At 47.3% G+C, this 16,503-nt stretch overlaps 2 protein-coding genes across 3 annotated transcripts in view; one reads left to right on the plus strand and one right to left on the minus strand.

The window, feature by feature from the left end:
• PDGFD (platelet derived growth factor D) overlaps positions 1-16,503 on the minus strand; it is a 218,981-nt gene that overhangs the window by 93,222 nt on the left and 109,256 nt on the right. The window lies entirely within an intron of this gene.
• On the plus strand, positions 12,580-14,071 carry DDI1 (DNA damage inducible 1 homolog 1). Its single transcript, XM_032844076.1, has one exon. It carries the CDS (start codon positions 12,741-12,743, stop codon positions 13,968-13,970), a length of 1,230 nt encoding a protein of 409 aa, XP_032699967.1. The 5' UTR covers positions 12,580-12,740; the 3' UTR covers positions 13,971-14,071.

Genomic DNA, 16,503 nt, shown 5'->3' on the forward strand with positions numbered 1-16,503 from the left:
GGCTGTGAGGGAAAACGTTATCACATACGCATGAAGAGGGGCTTTCCTTTGGAACCCTAGTGAACGAGAAAGTCTCACAAAACACAGAGTTTGGCAATTAGGGTCAAGAAGTACTTTTCACCTTGGGCTATACATTTGGAGTATAAACAGAGGTGAATTGAGAGGATTAAAATCTCCAGCTATGCTCCTAAGAATACAGTTCTACATGGCAGTATCATGCAAAGAAAAATGGAACACTGACTTTTCATGCTGTTTCTCTATTCATACATCACATGTAGAACAAATTGGCCACAGAATACACATTTTCTTCAAAGAACCACAATAAGCTGACTGAATTGCATACAAATAACTGATCCTAAAGTCAGTGTCTAATGTTTTGCTAATATTGTCAAAACAATGAGAGATACACAGAAGGCCCCTGTCAAACAGTGTGCATACAAATTACCTATTTGCACATATAAGTGTCAAATCTGTATCATCGCTCCTGAAGAATGGATCAAGAAGTGGTGGGCAGAATGTGGAACAGATCTTTTTCTGAGGACGGTAACGTGAGGGCTGCTTTAAAGTAAGCCCCAGATCAATGCCAGGGGGATTGCTCGGGCCGCAGGCTATTACCGTCCAGAGCCTCCTTTACAAAGAAAGAAATGGATACACACCACGAACAGTTTCAAAGTAGAGAACTGAACTCGGAAGTCCCATGCCTTAAGACTTATGCCAAACCATCTGTCGGATACATTTTATTACATGTGGTAATTACCAAATACATACAATGGTGAGATTTACTCACAGGGCCCTCGGGGATCTGAGTGAGCCAGTTCGGAGCAACAGGTGAGAATCCTGTTACAGAATGTGTAGGATTAATACAAACGCTGCTCACCCTGAACCCCAACCCAGTACCAAGATTTTGACCGGACGATGTGAAGTCTGAGTATCAGCTTTTTGTAACATCAACAGGAATTATTTGAGACTCCGGAAGAAATCATTTGAGGAAGAATATTCATAACACAATAACGAACATGGTCCCCGCCCCCCCCCCACAAATTCATTTATGGTTTTTCTTCAGGCGCTGACACGGAGACCCTGATGAGGGTGTGGGCCGTCGTTATCGGGAGCTCGTTCCAGGGAGCACCAGTGAGGAGGCAGGTAAACTGAGGCAGAGCAAGAGGGCAGAGCCCAGTGTCGCTGGGAGCACCTCCAGTTCAACCCCTCTGGGGAGCCACAGAGAACAGACTTGAGAGCCGCCACAGAAAGAGGGAGACACCGGGGTGTTCATCCCCAAATCTCATCCTTCGCTGTGTAGGAGTTGTCTCTGTACCGGGTTGAGGAGCACTGAGCAAGCTCCCTGGGGTGGGGAAACCGAGTCACAGGAGCGCTGGCACACGCAGGAACACAAATGTGGGAGGAGCGGTGGGGCGAGCAACGGTGTCGGCTCCCCAAGCACGAGCACCCCAGCATCCCAGCTGCGTTCATCCAGCAGAGCTGTGAGGCCTGGAGCGACATTCCCAGCCGCTGGGAAGCACGGGGGACTTTCAAAATGTGCTGGCTTCTTTGCCCCTCTTCCCTTGCAGCCATCCTTACCATCCTTACCACCGCCCATCAGGTCTCCCTGAGACCCCTGATGAGGTCGGCGACATCCTGGGCTTGCCTGCCCCATAGGCCAGTACCTTGGCGGAGGGGGCGGCGAGGGTGCGCTCCCGCTGGCCTGCCCTCACCGCCGTGGCTCCCCACTCCGTGCCTGGAGCTGCTCTGCTCTCTGCTCCCCATGCGCCCCCGCTGGACCAGCTGTGTTAGGAAAGGCCTCGGCCGCAAGCATGGCCTTCCCCCGAGCTTCTCCGCAAGGCTACGCAAGGCCGGCCTTTCCCTGGACCCCGTCCTCCTACTCTGATCCTAACTATGCTGTCCTAGAGGAAGCTGCCCCAGCCACTCAGCCAGAGCGTCCGACACGGAGTCTTCTTCTACCAGGATCAGAGCGCCGTGCTCACACCTCCACACCCATCAATGAGGGTGGGAAAGAACAGAAATTCTATTTGTATGTACTGTAACTGATCCATTTAGTTTATTTTGTTGAAAGATTTACTTATCTCTTTGGGGGGGGTGAGGGGCAGAGGGCAAGAGAGAGAGAGAATCTTGAGCAGACTCCCTGCTGAGCACAGAGCATGGAGCTTGATCTCACAACCCTGAGATCACACCTGAGCCAAAATCAAGAGTCAGACGTTTAACCAACAGAACCACCCAGGTGCCCCATTAAAGAGGTTTATAAAATATAATCATTGAGTGCGTGAGCGAACTTTTTTTAAAGTAATGAGATGCATCACTAAAAAGGTTTGAAGGCCCTGCCAGGAAAGAGGTCAGATCTGTTGTCTGGTAGCCCCAGGACCAATGACCTCTGTCGACAGACCAGTTCTTGCAGGGACTCTTAGATGGCTGCTCTCTATGGTGCCTTAGATGGCTGCTCTCGAAGTCCTCCAGGCTTGCAACCTTGGGGCCTCACGGTTACACTCACCATCCGAATGCCTCTGGATATCCACTCTGAGGGTTTGCTTTCCTCAGCTCTGTGATTTGCTTTTTGTTTTTTCTTTCAAAAGGCCTTTAAGGAAAGTGCCCTATGGAATGAGGCCCTCTCATTGTCCCATCTACTACGTAAGTGTCCCAGGAATTCTAAACCATAGTTTATGGGAAGGACGATTCTTACCTTCTTGGTATCCACCTCGACAGTCTGGCCACATACAATGCAAGCATTACTAACCTGATTCACTCTGCAACACTTTTCCACACTTACTTATGGTGAATGGAATGTCTACACTGTGTTCTGTCTGCTTAACCACCATAGAAGCACCTTATGAGCACGGGCCTCGCTGTTTCCTTTCTGGGACCTACAAGAACACCTTGCAGGTTGTGACAGTTAAAAACGACCTTGAGGGGCGCCTGGGTGGCTCAGTGAGTTAAGCCTCTGTCTTAGCTCAGGTCATGATGCCAGGGTCCTGGGATCGAGCCCCATATCAGGCTCTCTGCTTGGCAGGGAGCCTGCTTTGCCCCCTCTCTTATCTGCCTGCCTCTCTGCCTATTTGTGATCTCTGTCTGTCAAATAAATAAATAAAATCTTTTAAAAAAAAAATGACCTTGAATAAATTGTTGACAATTCTAGTCTTATGAAAGGATCTGCTTAGTCAACCCTTGAAGCCTACTTCTTGGTTTTGAGACAGTTTTGGTGATAGGTCTTGCTCCTGTTTTGGGCAGCCCAGAGTGCAAGGTGGAAGGGGCAGGGACAGCTCTAAAGACACAAGAACACCCAATCCAAGTCTAGAGGTGGTTAAAAATCAATCTGCAGATTTCCTTCAGGATTTGTAAATCCCATCCTCTCTTCCTACTTCTCTAGGTTGCTAATTACTGTGTCTACTCATATGAGGAAACAGGAACGGACTTTGGTAGGGTGGTTTTCTATTTACAAGTCAAATTTAAATGATCCGTTAAGTCTACATGGAAATCCCATGGAAAACAGATTATTGTCCTCATCCCCATTTTACATAAGAGGATAATGAAGCTCAGAGAAATTAGTGCTTTGTCCAAGGGCATTCAGATAATAAGTGACAAATTCAGGGAATTTAAACCCTACTTTTATGACCTTAAAGGAACAAGAAGCTTTCTATCTCACTGGTCTGTATATCTTAACCAGTTCGTATGTGTGCATGTGTGAGAAAGTGAGAGAGTGAGAGTGAGACAGAGAGACAAGGGAACAGAGAGAGAGAGATGGGGAGAGGAGAGAGAGACTGTTTTTCCAGAACTGCAGTTACAGAACACTGCTGTTTCATGTAAGGATAGAATAACACATCTTGATTCATTTTTTGATTCTAGTTTCTGAAGATGCCCGTGTTTGCTGACCTCCCTGTTGGTCAAAGAGACAGCAGGAGTCAACAGTTTTCAAGGAACAGAACACACAGCTTTCTTTTTAAGAAGTGATTCACTTAAGAGCCTATGAAAAGTGTAGCATGAATTTTTTCCCTCCAATTGAGTTGTCTTGTATCTAGGATGGTCCTCGTTATTGTAGGTGAACAATTCCAGACCATAAAGGAATGGTCTCACCTAGGACTGCGAAGGAGAAGCTTGGAAGACCAGAGGCCATTTGCGGGACTGGTGGGCCTCACATCCAACCACACACGTTTCACCTCAAGCAGGAAGTGGCCACTGGTTTTCTTTGTGGCTGTGGCTCTTCTTTTTAAGCTGTTCTGCTGCAAATTCAAGAACGGATGGATGATCCTGTTTGCTCTAAACTTTTCTGTAACGAAACAGTCTGAAGAGCCCAACTTGAATATCAGAGACGACGGCTACAGCAGGACTCCACATCGTTATTTTAATGGAACGCCAGTTTATTTCATGTGCATAAGTGGTAATTTACAAGTTATCCTCAGATCATCTGGTCCCGGGTCTCAGCCACAGGCACGAAGCGTCCAGCACGACTTGCCCTTCGAGATGAAAAACACTGCAGTAAGAACATAAGACAAAACCAAGGCTTTGGGCAAAATTCATAGTGTCTTAAGTTTTCTTGAAGAAAAATAAGGAAATGCGGAAAAATGAAAGACTCAAAAAGAGTTTTGTTAGGGGTGCCTGAGACCTCGATGTTGCATTTCCTTTACAGTTTGTAAAGAAAAAAATAAATCAATGATCCTATCTTCTTTCTCTTCAACATCAGAAATTGGGTCTCTGATTAGTTCTCATCCTCTAGAGGTCTCCAGGAAAAGACGACTTCCATTCTGTGCATAAGCGGCACTGAGATACTTCACCAATGCATGAGGAAACAAGAGCCTATCAGCCGTTAAGCACATTTTATGAGCTGAAGGAAATAGAATATTCGTCAGTTGAATGGGAACGATAATGGCTCAGGGCTGGCATGGGAGACTCACGTCTCAGAACAGAGACAGCCCACAGAGACACTCACACCTCCAGACCTTTCTAATAACAGGCAGGAAAATGCTCTGTGTGGGATGCCATCAAGATGGTCTAAGAAAGAATCCTTGTACCTGGGCTGCTGAATTTAATTTTTCTGAGAGAAACAGAAGGTGAGTGGATTTCTCTTCTCTGGCTTTTTTTTTTTTTTTTTTAAACGAAGATTTGTTTATCAGGCTTTGTTTTTCATTTTCATGGCTGGAATACAATGAAATCCTACTGACAGATGGCTTTCACCGTGCTAATTACCATGGCGATCAATTAAGTCAGCTGCCTGTTTAGAAGAGAGAAAGCTACATACACAACAATCTGGAAATTCTGTCTTTCCTGGGACCACTGTAGAAACATCACCTATCGTGCATATAATTCATGAAATATCCAGGAGACCATATTACCATGGCATGAGGGGCTTTTGTATTGACTGGAGCCCTTCTCACTCTATCTTTGTCCTGCCAGGAAACTAGCGGAGCTCCATGCCGCAGAGACAGGTGGACCCCAGGTGTCAGCTTAAACACAGTGACTTGCCTCGTCACTAGCTTTGGAGGTGGCACGGCCGGGGGCTAGAGGTCTCTGATCCTTCACGTCCAAGGGGACGGCACGCTATTATTCTGTGCTCTGTAGCTGGAGGTTTCATGGGTCAGGGGTGAAGGCGTTCATGGTTAATTTCATGAAGTCTTGCATCATCTCATAGATATGTGTGTTGTCCCGTCAACACTTTTAAAGCACGACAGCCACTAATAATGCACAGTTATACTAAAAGCAACCACAAGGACTTGTGGATATTCCTGAGGTAGCCTCCACCCATTCTCTGATGAAGTCTCCGCACAGTCCAGAGAGGAACCCAAGCTAAGAAGGGCGACGTGATGCCAACGTCTTGAAGGAATCTTCCACTCGTAAAGCAGGAGAAGGAGAATTGAGGAAAAGACCATGCAGAGTTCCATCTGGGCACCACACAGGGCTCCTCATGGAGCTAAGACTGTCCCTCCATCAGTGAGGCTCTGACCAGAAGGAAACATGGGAGTCTCTTCTGTGTGTGCCTGTGTGGGTGCCCGTGTGATTGCTGGGGTCAGGGAGACTGCACCTGTCCTACCATCCTACAGCACCCGTTCGGCTCCAGCGTTTACAAGGACAGTGAACAGTAAGACGTATGTGTGTGTGAGGAGAAAGGAGTCAAGTGCATGGTATGATAAAGGAAAGAGCTGCTCCTCAAACCCAGGCAGGTAAGACTGCACCATGACCAAATCCTTCTTCTGGGCCCAACACAACCGTGCCACGAGCAGTGAGCCTTCCGCAGCATCCTGACCATGCCCTGAATGACCCCAACAAGGAACTTGATCTCTTCTGCAAACACGGCGTTTTACTTACACACCTATCAGGACTCTTATTAACTTCTCTTATGTACAATAATTCAAAGTATGTGAGTCTTAGCTCTCCTCATAGGTATTTTGTTCTTTGGAAGAGGAAAGCGGGTCCAAGTCATCCTTCTTCTGTCCTGGAATCTACTAGTCCAGTGACTTGCTTATACAGTGCTGTCATTAAATCTTCACTATGAGAAATTATTAACATGTTTCTCAGCTCTTCTCCACATGGGGCAAAGCTTAACTAAGTCTGTAAATGGCAAACGAGTCTATGATTTTCCAAATACATATTCTTCTGGACAATTATTGGGGTCAATTCAAGGCACTTCCAAAGAACAGCACTGTCCTCCCCCGATGTCCCACCAAGAACGACTGTGCACGAAGAGGAAGAGCAGAGAAATCACAAGTAACTTAGAATAAAATAAAAAACAAACACAAACAGTTGCTTCAGACCTTAGCAGCAGTAAGAAAGGACTCATGAAGATCTAGGATGTTAGTGACACTTTGACGGGGACTCCTGTCCTCTATAAGGCTGTGGCTACTTTCCCAGTCATGCCAACACTTCTGCTTGTACATCATGATCAACGCCCTTTGTTAGGAACTTTGTAGGGTTCAAGTTTGAATAACATATCTTATATCAGAAAACCCCCCAAAAACCTAAGGTAGGAAACACCTCACACCGTAGTTTTAATGAGATAAAACTGTAATTTTTAAAATAAAAATATAATAAATAGAAAGCTGCTAACTTGCAAAACACTTTCCATTATCTTCTAGTTTGATGCTTTACTCAAATATACATCATTGTTCTTGGAAGTAAAGGAATACTTTGCTGATTGAATATTAATACCTCACAAGAGGGAACCAGATAATTTTCTCATTTTCAGGATAACACATAATTACCTAAATGTAATGAGGAATTAATGATGATATTAGTGTTAATATTCCGACAAAGAAAGTTTATGTTGAAGTTATTAAAGTGTATTTGAACTTATGGACAGGTCACACTGATACTTCTAAACTATAGTGACAATGTCTTTGAAATGTGTTGATTATAAGTTTCCTACAAAAGAGTAAACATTAAAATATGGTTTGGGGCACCTGGGTAGCTCAGTTGGTTGAGCGACTGCCTTCGGCTCAGGTCATGATCCTGAAGTCCCGGGATCGAGTCCCGCATCAGGCTCCCTGCTTGGCGGGGAGTCTGCTTCTCCCTCTGACCCTCTCCCTTCTTATGTTCTCTCTCTCTCTCTCAAATAAAATCTTTAAAAAAATGGTTTGAATGGCTTTCCTCAATCACAGCTGAATTCAAAACATCTTAAGTCTCCATTATCATTACTCTTACTATTTTGTTACATGGTTATTCTCCAAAGAGCAAAAATTTTAAAAAATGGAAACATTCTTTTGTTAAGGCACATTGGAAGTGAAGAAAAAAACAATAAAACCAGGAAATCATATTTTTGGAAAGATTATATTTATTTGAGAGAGAGAGGGAGAGAGCAGGTGGAGGGGAGGGGCAGAGAGAGATGGAGAAGCAGACTCCCCACTGAGCACGCAGCCAGATGTGAGGCTTGATCCCAGGACCCCGAGATCATGACCTGAGCCGAAACCAAGTGTCAGATGCTTAACCAACTGAGCCACCCAGATGTCCCCATAAATTGTTTTTAGCGTGTCTTTAATTTATTACATTAAGGTTATCTAATCTAAGTATTTCTTTCACAAATTATAAGTAATCTACAAATCTTCAGTAATAAGGTGTGTGTCCTACACCCGAGTAATTCTTCTATGATTAAGACACTGGAAGAGGCCATAAGGCACAAAACTGTAGCAGCAAACTTTCCTAAAAATAAGTAAATACACACACATGTATATCTAGACTTGGAAAGTAAAGCCAAAGCCAAAATTCTATAAAGCCAAAAGCTATCAAGAGATATTATTTTTAACACACAATATATAACTTAAAATGCATAGTTTTAAATTATATATTTCATATTTTAAGATACATATATATTTATATATATCACTTTTCATGATAAAATGTTAAAACAGTAATCTGTAAAATAAAACAATAAATACAATGTTTCCTAAAAGTGCTCCCTGCTGGAAAATGACATCATCTTTTAATTGCACATTAAAGTGATTGAAAACATGCCCAGACTGAGTGTGCATTTGCTCACCTTTCCTCCCCCAACACATGTATATTTGTGTGTGCATGTGTGTGTGTGTCTTCTGTCCATATTCTGTCTCCTTATAATAGAGAAAAACTCACTAGCTGGGTTGCCCGCGGGTTGCCACAGACTAAACTGTCAGGTCTCATGAGTTTCTGCAATTATGTGACTGTTTATACATTTATTTAACAGGTTTTATTATGGTGTTTAAGTCTCAAAGATGGGCAACATTAAACCTCTCCAATGGGAAACCCTCAAACATACAAATAAAAGCTTGAACTTTCATCAGAGTATCGTCAATGGGTCTATTAAATAGTTATCCAAGGAAAGAAATGTTGCTCATTTGCAACAGAGGAGGCACAATTATTGTATTATTATAAAGCAAATGGGGGAACAGGAGGAAGAATTCATAGTTTAACCTCTAGATCAGCTTTGAAAATACTGCATCTTTCCTAAGTTGCTTTGAGAATTTCAGGTGAAGATTACTCTGTCTGAATGTCTCAATTACGCTTTATTTTTAAAGTAATAGCAGCCGCACATTTCAAGGAAGGAATCTTTCCTTTCAAACACAGCAAGTTAATACATTCACTTAATGTAATCCGATCATCACAGATGCTACATACAGACATTTCTGCCGCCACTCCTTTTTCACAGAAAAGACATTTATTTGTTTTGCAAAGCAAGACATGGAACTTTAAGCTGTCAGCTGACTGTGCTAAGTGAAACCATCAATTATCTGGATTTTTTGTGGCATTAAGGTTTTATAAAGAGGCAAATTATAAAGGGCATTATTTATTCCAAAAAATAACTTCAGGGCTGTTTACTTGGCCGGCATGAAATCAGGGTCATCTTTTCTATTTTCTGGGTATTTAGGCTGAACAATGAGAATTGATTTTCTGAGCGATAGCCACGAGACCTTGCAGGCGTCTCACTTACCAAAGAAAGGATTGATTATGTTCCCATATTACACTTACCAAGGAAGAAAAAGCAAGAGAACATACTTCACTGCGACCCCTCAGAAGTTATAACCACCTCCAGCTGCCTGGGTCTGCACGTCTAGCTAAGTCAGACAGCCCGTTTCCCAAGAGCCTATGCAGCGGGAATTTACGGTGTGCGGACATTTCACTTTTAGGAGTATTTATACACGCTCCCAACGATCCCTGAGTTTATTACATAATCAGAGCAAGTTTTTAATTACAATTTTGAGGTAAGATAATTACACATCTGGTATCTGAATCACAGTGCTGAGGAGAATGAAGGAATCCTACAATATAGAGAGCCCCAGAAGGCTGTGGTTAGCGTTTCGGATTCCAGAACGCTACAGAGATGTAAGGCCTGCGTGGTGGGTGGACTAGAGAACACTCAGCTCCCCACTAATCCTGATGGCCTGTGTGATCCTTCTAGGGAGGGAGGGCACTCATTGGCCAGACGGTGAGGCTTCTTACTTTCCACTGTGTGTTCTCAGAAAATGGTGAAAATAGTAAAAGGCACATAAATGCAAAATGCCAACAACAGAATTACAGCAAGATAATAAAATAGACTGCATAAAGCTTAATTACGTTCAGTATCAAAGCCATGGTAATATGGAAAAAAAAAAGATGTTCGCTTCTTTTGATGTGAACCCCAGATTCTTGCTTTGCCCCCCAAAAAGAGGAAAATCTTACTCTACAAAAATAATTGCATCCACTGTTTAAGAAAACAAAACCCCTGCATTATCTCTCTAACTTACTAAGATTTTAAAAGTGAAGTGTGCAAAGCTGGTTGTCAGGAAGGGAAAAGGGACGGGGCTGGGAGCCTTGCTGGCTTCTGGCAGAGTTGTTTGGACGTGACGGGTCTCAGCGCACAGCTGCTCTCGAGCTCAGAGGCACCGCGGCTGGTCTCTGAGGGTCTTACTGGGAGGCCAAGAATTACAGAGGAAATTTATTAACTTATATTTGAGTCAAAGCACCATCCATCTCTGCAAATAGTGAAAACCTGCTCTAAATAATTCATAATTTTCTCCAGGAAAATTATAATGCTAGATCCCTCCCCTTAAATGTTAAAAAATCCTCCTTCTCCTGCGGTGCTGCTGCCTTACTGGTTATGTGGAGCTGGGACGGCGCTTCTCCGCCTGCTGTGTCTACCTGCCCTGGCTGACTTCTCACCCTCTCTCCAAGCCCAGCTCTTTCAGGAAGCCTTCCCTGCCGGACCCCTCTCCACAGTCTGCATTAGTTTTCCAGATATTATCCATTTCTCCTGTGGTGTACTGACTTTTCTGGTATTTTTTTAACCACCCAACGTGTGTGTATGTGTGTCCATATGCATGTACACGTGCACGTGTGTACGTGTGTGGGTATGTGTGTGCACGTGTGTCTCTGTGTACGCATATATGTGTATATGTGGGCATATGCATTTGTGTATGTGATGCATGTATGTGTACATGTGTGTGCATGTGTGCATATGTGCACATGCAGATATAGGCCTTTGTGTCTGCATGTGTGCATGCATGTGTGCACATGTGTGCATGTGTGTGCAGGTACGTGTGTGTGTGTGTGCATATGTGCACACGTGCACGTGTCCTCTTTCAGACTGTGGCTTCTCTATGAGCACAGCCTGCACTTAACACAATTTGTGCGTGCATCCCTGGAACGTAGCACACGCTCCACACACGCTGGGCATTTAGCCAACGTTTCCAATAAATGAATACGAGTATGGAAATATAATGATAATGAGAGCATGGAGTGAGATGCTATCCTTTCTCTGAGACAAGCACACGAGAATGAGAAGCTAAGACAGTCCTTGCAGCTGATGGAACGTCTCACAGTGCCGGTCTTCTGACAAAACCAGAAATAAAGAGGGGGTGGGGCAGAGCCCAGGATGTTGACTGACACCCGTGGGAAGGCCAAGCCAGGGAAGAGGAGCTCCTCATAAACACTTAGAGAAATACAGAGAAAGACAAGTGGTGCTCAAAGGTTTCTACCCGCTGCCACCTGGCCGGAAGGACCTCTCCACTGTGCCCTGTGAACCTCCATTCGGTGCCGGGGAGGGAGTGAGCCCTGCGTCCGAGCCGGAGCCACAGACAGCCCCCGGAGAGGCATCCATGACCCGTCTTACTCCAAAATCCAAGTCAGACCAATCTCCTCACAAGTTCATCTCACACGCCCGCTGAAGGCAATGGCCTGCTGGGAAGGGGGCTTGCATTTCGGAGACCCTCTATGTTACCCACACCATGTGTTCCTTTACGCTCCCCACATCCAGTGGCTGACGGGGGCCCGTCTGTTCTGCTCAAGGACCACACTCATGGTCATTGGCTTTGGTCCTCGTATTTTCAGCTCCTAGCAACAGTGTCCTCTCTGAGCCAACAAGGAAGCATCTACCTGGCCGTCCTGCCACCAAGTGTCCTTCACGGGTCGTGAGAAACCACTTCCTTAAATTAAATGAAAACACACACACACACAAGAAACAAACAAAAAACCATCACAAACACCTGCTTTGAATCCTTCCCATTCCCCTTCTCATTTTTCTCTTTTCCCTCCCTCCCATTTTATATTTTTGGGGGAGTTTTTTTGCTTATGGATACTGCTTACAGGCCTCGGATTCACGTAGAACTCTATAAACCCCTGCTGATCATTTTCTTTTCAGCTTCATACCCTGCCCTTTAAAATCATGGACACAAACCTTTTCCTCTGGAGAACAGCAGGGCTGGTCATGAATTCGGGCTCCTGTCATTCTTGCCTGGAGCGCCACTCTCTCAGCCTGGGTATTCTGAGTCACCGCTGACCACCAGTTCCCCCAGAGGGTGAGGTCCCCGCCATCAGGGGCCAGGGCCGATCCCTCTTTCTTGCCCAGCGCCCCGTACGCTGCCGGCCCCTGGGAAACCCGCACTCCCTCCCTGTCCGGGGCCCCCGGAAGAGCCCAGGGAACCCCGCTCTCCAGTGAGCACGCTGGAATGGGCCCAGCTGTTAGGAAGAGCTGAGTCGTCTCTTTGCGGTCCGGGATGCGGCAGGGTTGGCAGGGGGCCGGGGCCGCGGCCGGGCGTCGGGCGCCTCCGAGGGAACGGGGTTCCGAGTTCCACGCGGCTGCGCACAAATGAGTGTGGAACGCACGCGGCCTCCTCCGCGTTCCGAGCAGCCGAGCGGCCGGCAGGGAGGCTGGGGAGCGACTGGGCCTCGCGCAGAAGTGGGTGGCCCCGAGCCCAGCCGCGCGAGTGGGGAGCAGCCGCACCACCGGCGGGACCGCCCCAGCCAGCCGGAGGACACCCCGATGCCCGGTGCCCGCCGGGCCCGCCCGGGCCCATGCCATGCTGGTCACCGTGTACTGCGTGCGGAGGGACCTGTCCGAGGCGACCTTCTCCCTCCAGGTCAGCCCTGACTTCGAGCTCTCCAACTTCCGCCTGCTCTGCGAGCTCGAGTCCGGCATCCCCGCCGCCGAGACCCAGATCGTCTTCCTGGAGCGGCTCCTGGCCGACGACCAGCGCTCCCTGGGCTCCTACGGCCTCCGGGACGGCGACGTGGTGGTGCTGCTGCAGAAGGAGGGCGCGGGCCCGCGGCCGCCCGGACGCACGTCCAGCCTGGCGAGGCCCGACCCCGCCGGCGTAGCGGTGCCCGGCACGTCCAGCTGCCGCCCGCCGCCCGCGCCGCCCGCGCCGCCCCCGCCGCCCCGCGCCCCGCAGCCGCCCCGCGCCCCGCAGCCGTCCCACGGCCTGGGCTCCGGGGAGAAGATGACGCGCGCGCAGGGTGTGGACAGCCCCGCCCTGATCCGCAGCCTGCTGCTGTCCAACCCGCACGACCTGTCGCTGCTCAAGGAGCGCAACCCGGCCCTGGCCGAAGCCCTGCTCAGCGGGAACCTGGACGCCTTCTCCCGCGTCCTCCTGGAGCAGCAGAGGGAGCGGGCCCTGCGGGAGCAGGAGCGGCTGCGCCTCTTCACGGCCGACCCGTTCGACCCGGAGGCTCAGGCCAAAATCGAGGAAGAAATCCGGCAGCGCAACATCGAGGAGAACATGAGCATCGCGATGGAGGAGGCTCCGGAGAGCTTCGCGCAAGTGACCATGCTCTACATCAACTGCAAGGTGAACGGACACCCTCTGAAGGCCTTCGTGGACTCCGGGGCCCAGATGACCATCATGAGCCAGGCGTGCGCCGAGAGGTGCAACATCATCCGGCTGGTGGACCGCCGCTGGGCTGGCATCGCCAAGGGCGTGGGCACGCAGAGAATCATCGGCCGGGTGCACCTCGCCCAGATCCAGATCGAAGGCGACTTCCTCCAGTGCTCGTTCTCCATCCTGGAGGACCAGCCCATGGACATGCTGCTAGGCCTAGACATGCTCAGGAGACACCAGTGTTCCCTCGACCTGAAGAAAAACGTGCTGGTGATCGGCACGACGGGCACGCAGACGCACTTCCTTCCCGAGGGAGAGCTGCCGCCCTGCGCCAAGCTGGCGTGCGCGTCTGGGCAAGAACAGCCTCCCGACAGGGAAGCTGCGGGTACTATTAAGCATTCAGTCAAGGACTTAGGACGGAAAAAGCGTTGAAATGGGTTATGAATATGCCACCGTCTTGAGGGAGCACCAGGTCCCAGGAGATTCTAAGCACGGGCTCCCTGGCAGTGTAATCATTAAACACATCAGTAACAACCGAACCTGGCTCAGGGACTACCTTGTGGGATCCACCCCTATGCGACTCATGATTGCGGGATCTTGGCCTCCTCGTTTCCCTTATCCAGAGATCGCGGGGCCTCATCCTGGGAAGGCTCTGGAGGCTCTGCGTGATTTCCAGAGAACCCAGGGAAGGACACAGGTCTCTGTCCCACCAGGTTACAGGGTGGGACAGGGGTGTCCAAACCAGATACTATTCTGCAGATTCCCTAGAAAGAGCCATCACTGCAGACCCTACCAGATATCTGCACAAAACGATTTCAAATCAGCATGAACCACCATTTATAGTTAGAGAAATATGCGTATTTCCCCAAATTTCGTTTTCTTTGTGAAAGAGCTTAGACACGGCGAGTCAGTTACACATGAGCTGATTAGTCCTCACAATGCCTGTTTTGGACAGTCCAGAGGTCGATTTCCTCATATTTCATGTCTCCCCTTCCACTGGACTCCCCCAGAGTCACGCTCCCTTGAAATCTGCCCCTTTAGGCTCTTTTTGCCATATTTAAGAAAATGGATTTTTCTCCAGGAATTCTGAAATAATGTCCTCTTTCCCCTGCATTCAAAGAAAGCCTGGTCATAAAACGAAGGCCAGCAAGTAGACTTTTTTTTTTTTTTTTTAATTATGATACATCTTGGAAGCCTCGTGGTTGTCACGGTGGACCAGTGGGAAGTAGGAGCAGGCAGCGGTCCAGATCCCTAATACTCGTTTCAACTAAATCATCTTTGTTTAAAAACAAAACAAAACAAAAAACAAAGCTCTGCTTACACATTAAGCTGCTACAGAAATATAATGTGAATAGAGGGTTTTCCTGTTAAAGTAACATCTGAAAACCTCTGAATGAGAAGACGCATGAACCCTCACTCAGCTGCGTGATCCATTCAAACAACCCACCCCGCGTTACTCCTGGAAGATCCCGGACCCGTTACATCCGTAGCTAAAACCCCTGACACGCAGGTCCAGCTGCCTGAGGCCCGCAAGACTCGGAGGACATTTCAGGGCAGGAACCCATCAAGACTGGTATCAGAACAGTGCGAAATCAAGAAACACATGTTCTGATTCTAGCTCTGGAGTACTTGGGCAAGTCAGGTCCCTTTTTACACAACTCCTGATTTCTCTTCTGTAAATTACTTTGGAGGAGAGAGTCATTGTCAGGTACCAAGACTATGTTATGATCGCGGGCATCTTTTAAGTTATTCTCTTTTCCCAACAAAATCAAAAGCCACTCAAAGCACTCCTTAAAGGCTACAGGGGAAAAAAAGAGTCCTTCCCTCCTATCACCTTTCCCGACCATCACCTTTCCCTATCATGCCTTTCTTGGTATGCTTCTTGGTGAGACGAACCATCGTATTTCTCTAGCGTCCCCTCTCCCCCTCCAGCTGACATTAGTTTACCTCTTGTGTTCTTCCTCAGTACAGATGCTACCATGCTCACGAGCCCCAACCTTGTCTGCATTCATACCAAGGCTTATTATGCCCACTAAACAGCTAAAAACAAGGAATGGACAAGCTTCTTTTCTACTTTTGCTTCTAAGTACTCAGCAAATGTAACTAACTAAATGAAGAAAGAAATCCAGAGTAAGGACAGGGGTGAGCACTTAATGCCTGTCACTACATGAAAACAGACCCGATAAACACAAGGATTCCTCGACAGATGAAAGCATGCATGTTCCTCGGCGGTTTCCACCAGACTGTGTTTCCAGGCCCATTTATGGAAAACGCACGTTCCACACGCATATGCCCTGTGGGACTGTTCAACATGAAAGTTTGATATGGGGCGCCTGGGTGGCTCAGTCGGTTAAGCAGCTACCTTCAGCTCAGGTCATGATCCCGGGGTCTGGGGACAGAGCCCTGCGTTGGACTCCCCATTCATTGGGGAGCCTGCCTCTCCCTCTGCCTGCTGCACCCCCCTTGTGCTCTGTCTGTCAAATAAAATCTTAAAAAAAAAAAAAGTTTGATATAGAGCCCATCAGGATATCTAACCCATAAAAGCCGATCTAAACAATCATCAGGTCTTTAAGCTAAAAGATGATTTGCACCCCATCAAATCCAAACATACCCATCCTCCCTTCTCAGAGGTAGCTCTGGTGGCTCAGGACCAGTCTCAAGAGTAATTCTCTGGTTCTGGTTTTGAGCTGAACTCTATTTTTCCATAAGTTCCAATAAATTTGTCTTCACTCTTCTTCTTCCAAGGTTTATTTAATTAGTATAATTTCTCTGGCATGAAATAATCCTTTTAGTATATGAAATCAATGTCATTTGAGTATTCTCTTTTGTAAGCTGTCACCAGATTATGTAACTATTTCTCATAGCATAAGTTTGGAGTCACATAAGAATTTCTGTCATGTTGCTTTGGACATATTCCAGCTTCTGGAAATACTACTCGAGTAAATGGGTTGATAAATTAAAAATA

This window comes from Lontra canadensis, unplaced genomic scaffold (assembly GCF_010015895.1).
Source record: "Lontra canadensis isolate GAN:19392208 unplaced genomic scaffold, GSC_riverotter_1.0 scaffold147, whole genome shotgun sequence".
Classification (NCBI taxonomy): domain Eukaryota; kingdom Metazoa; phylum Chordata; class Mammalia; order Carnivora; family Mustelidae; genus Lontra; species Lontra canadensis.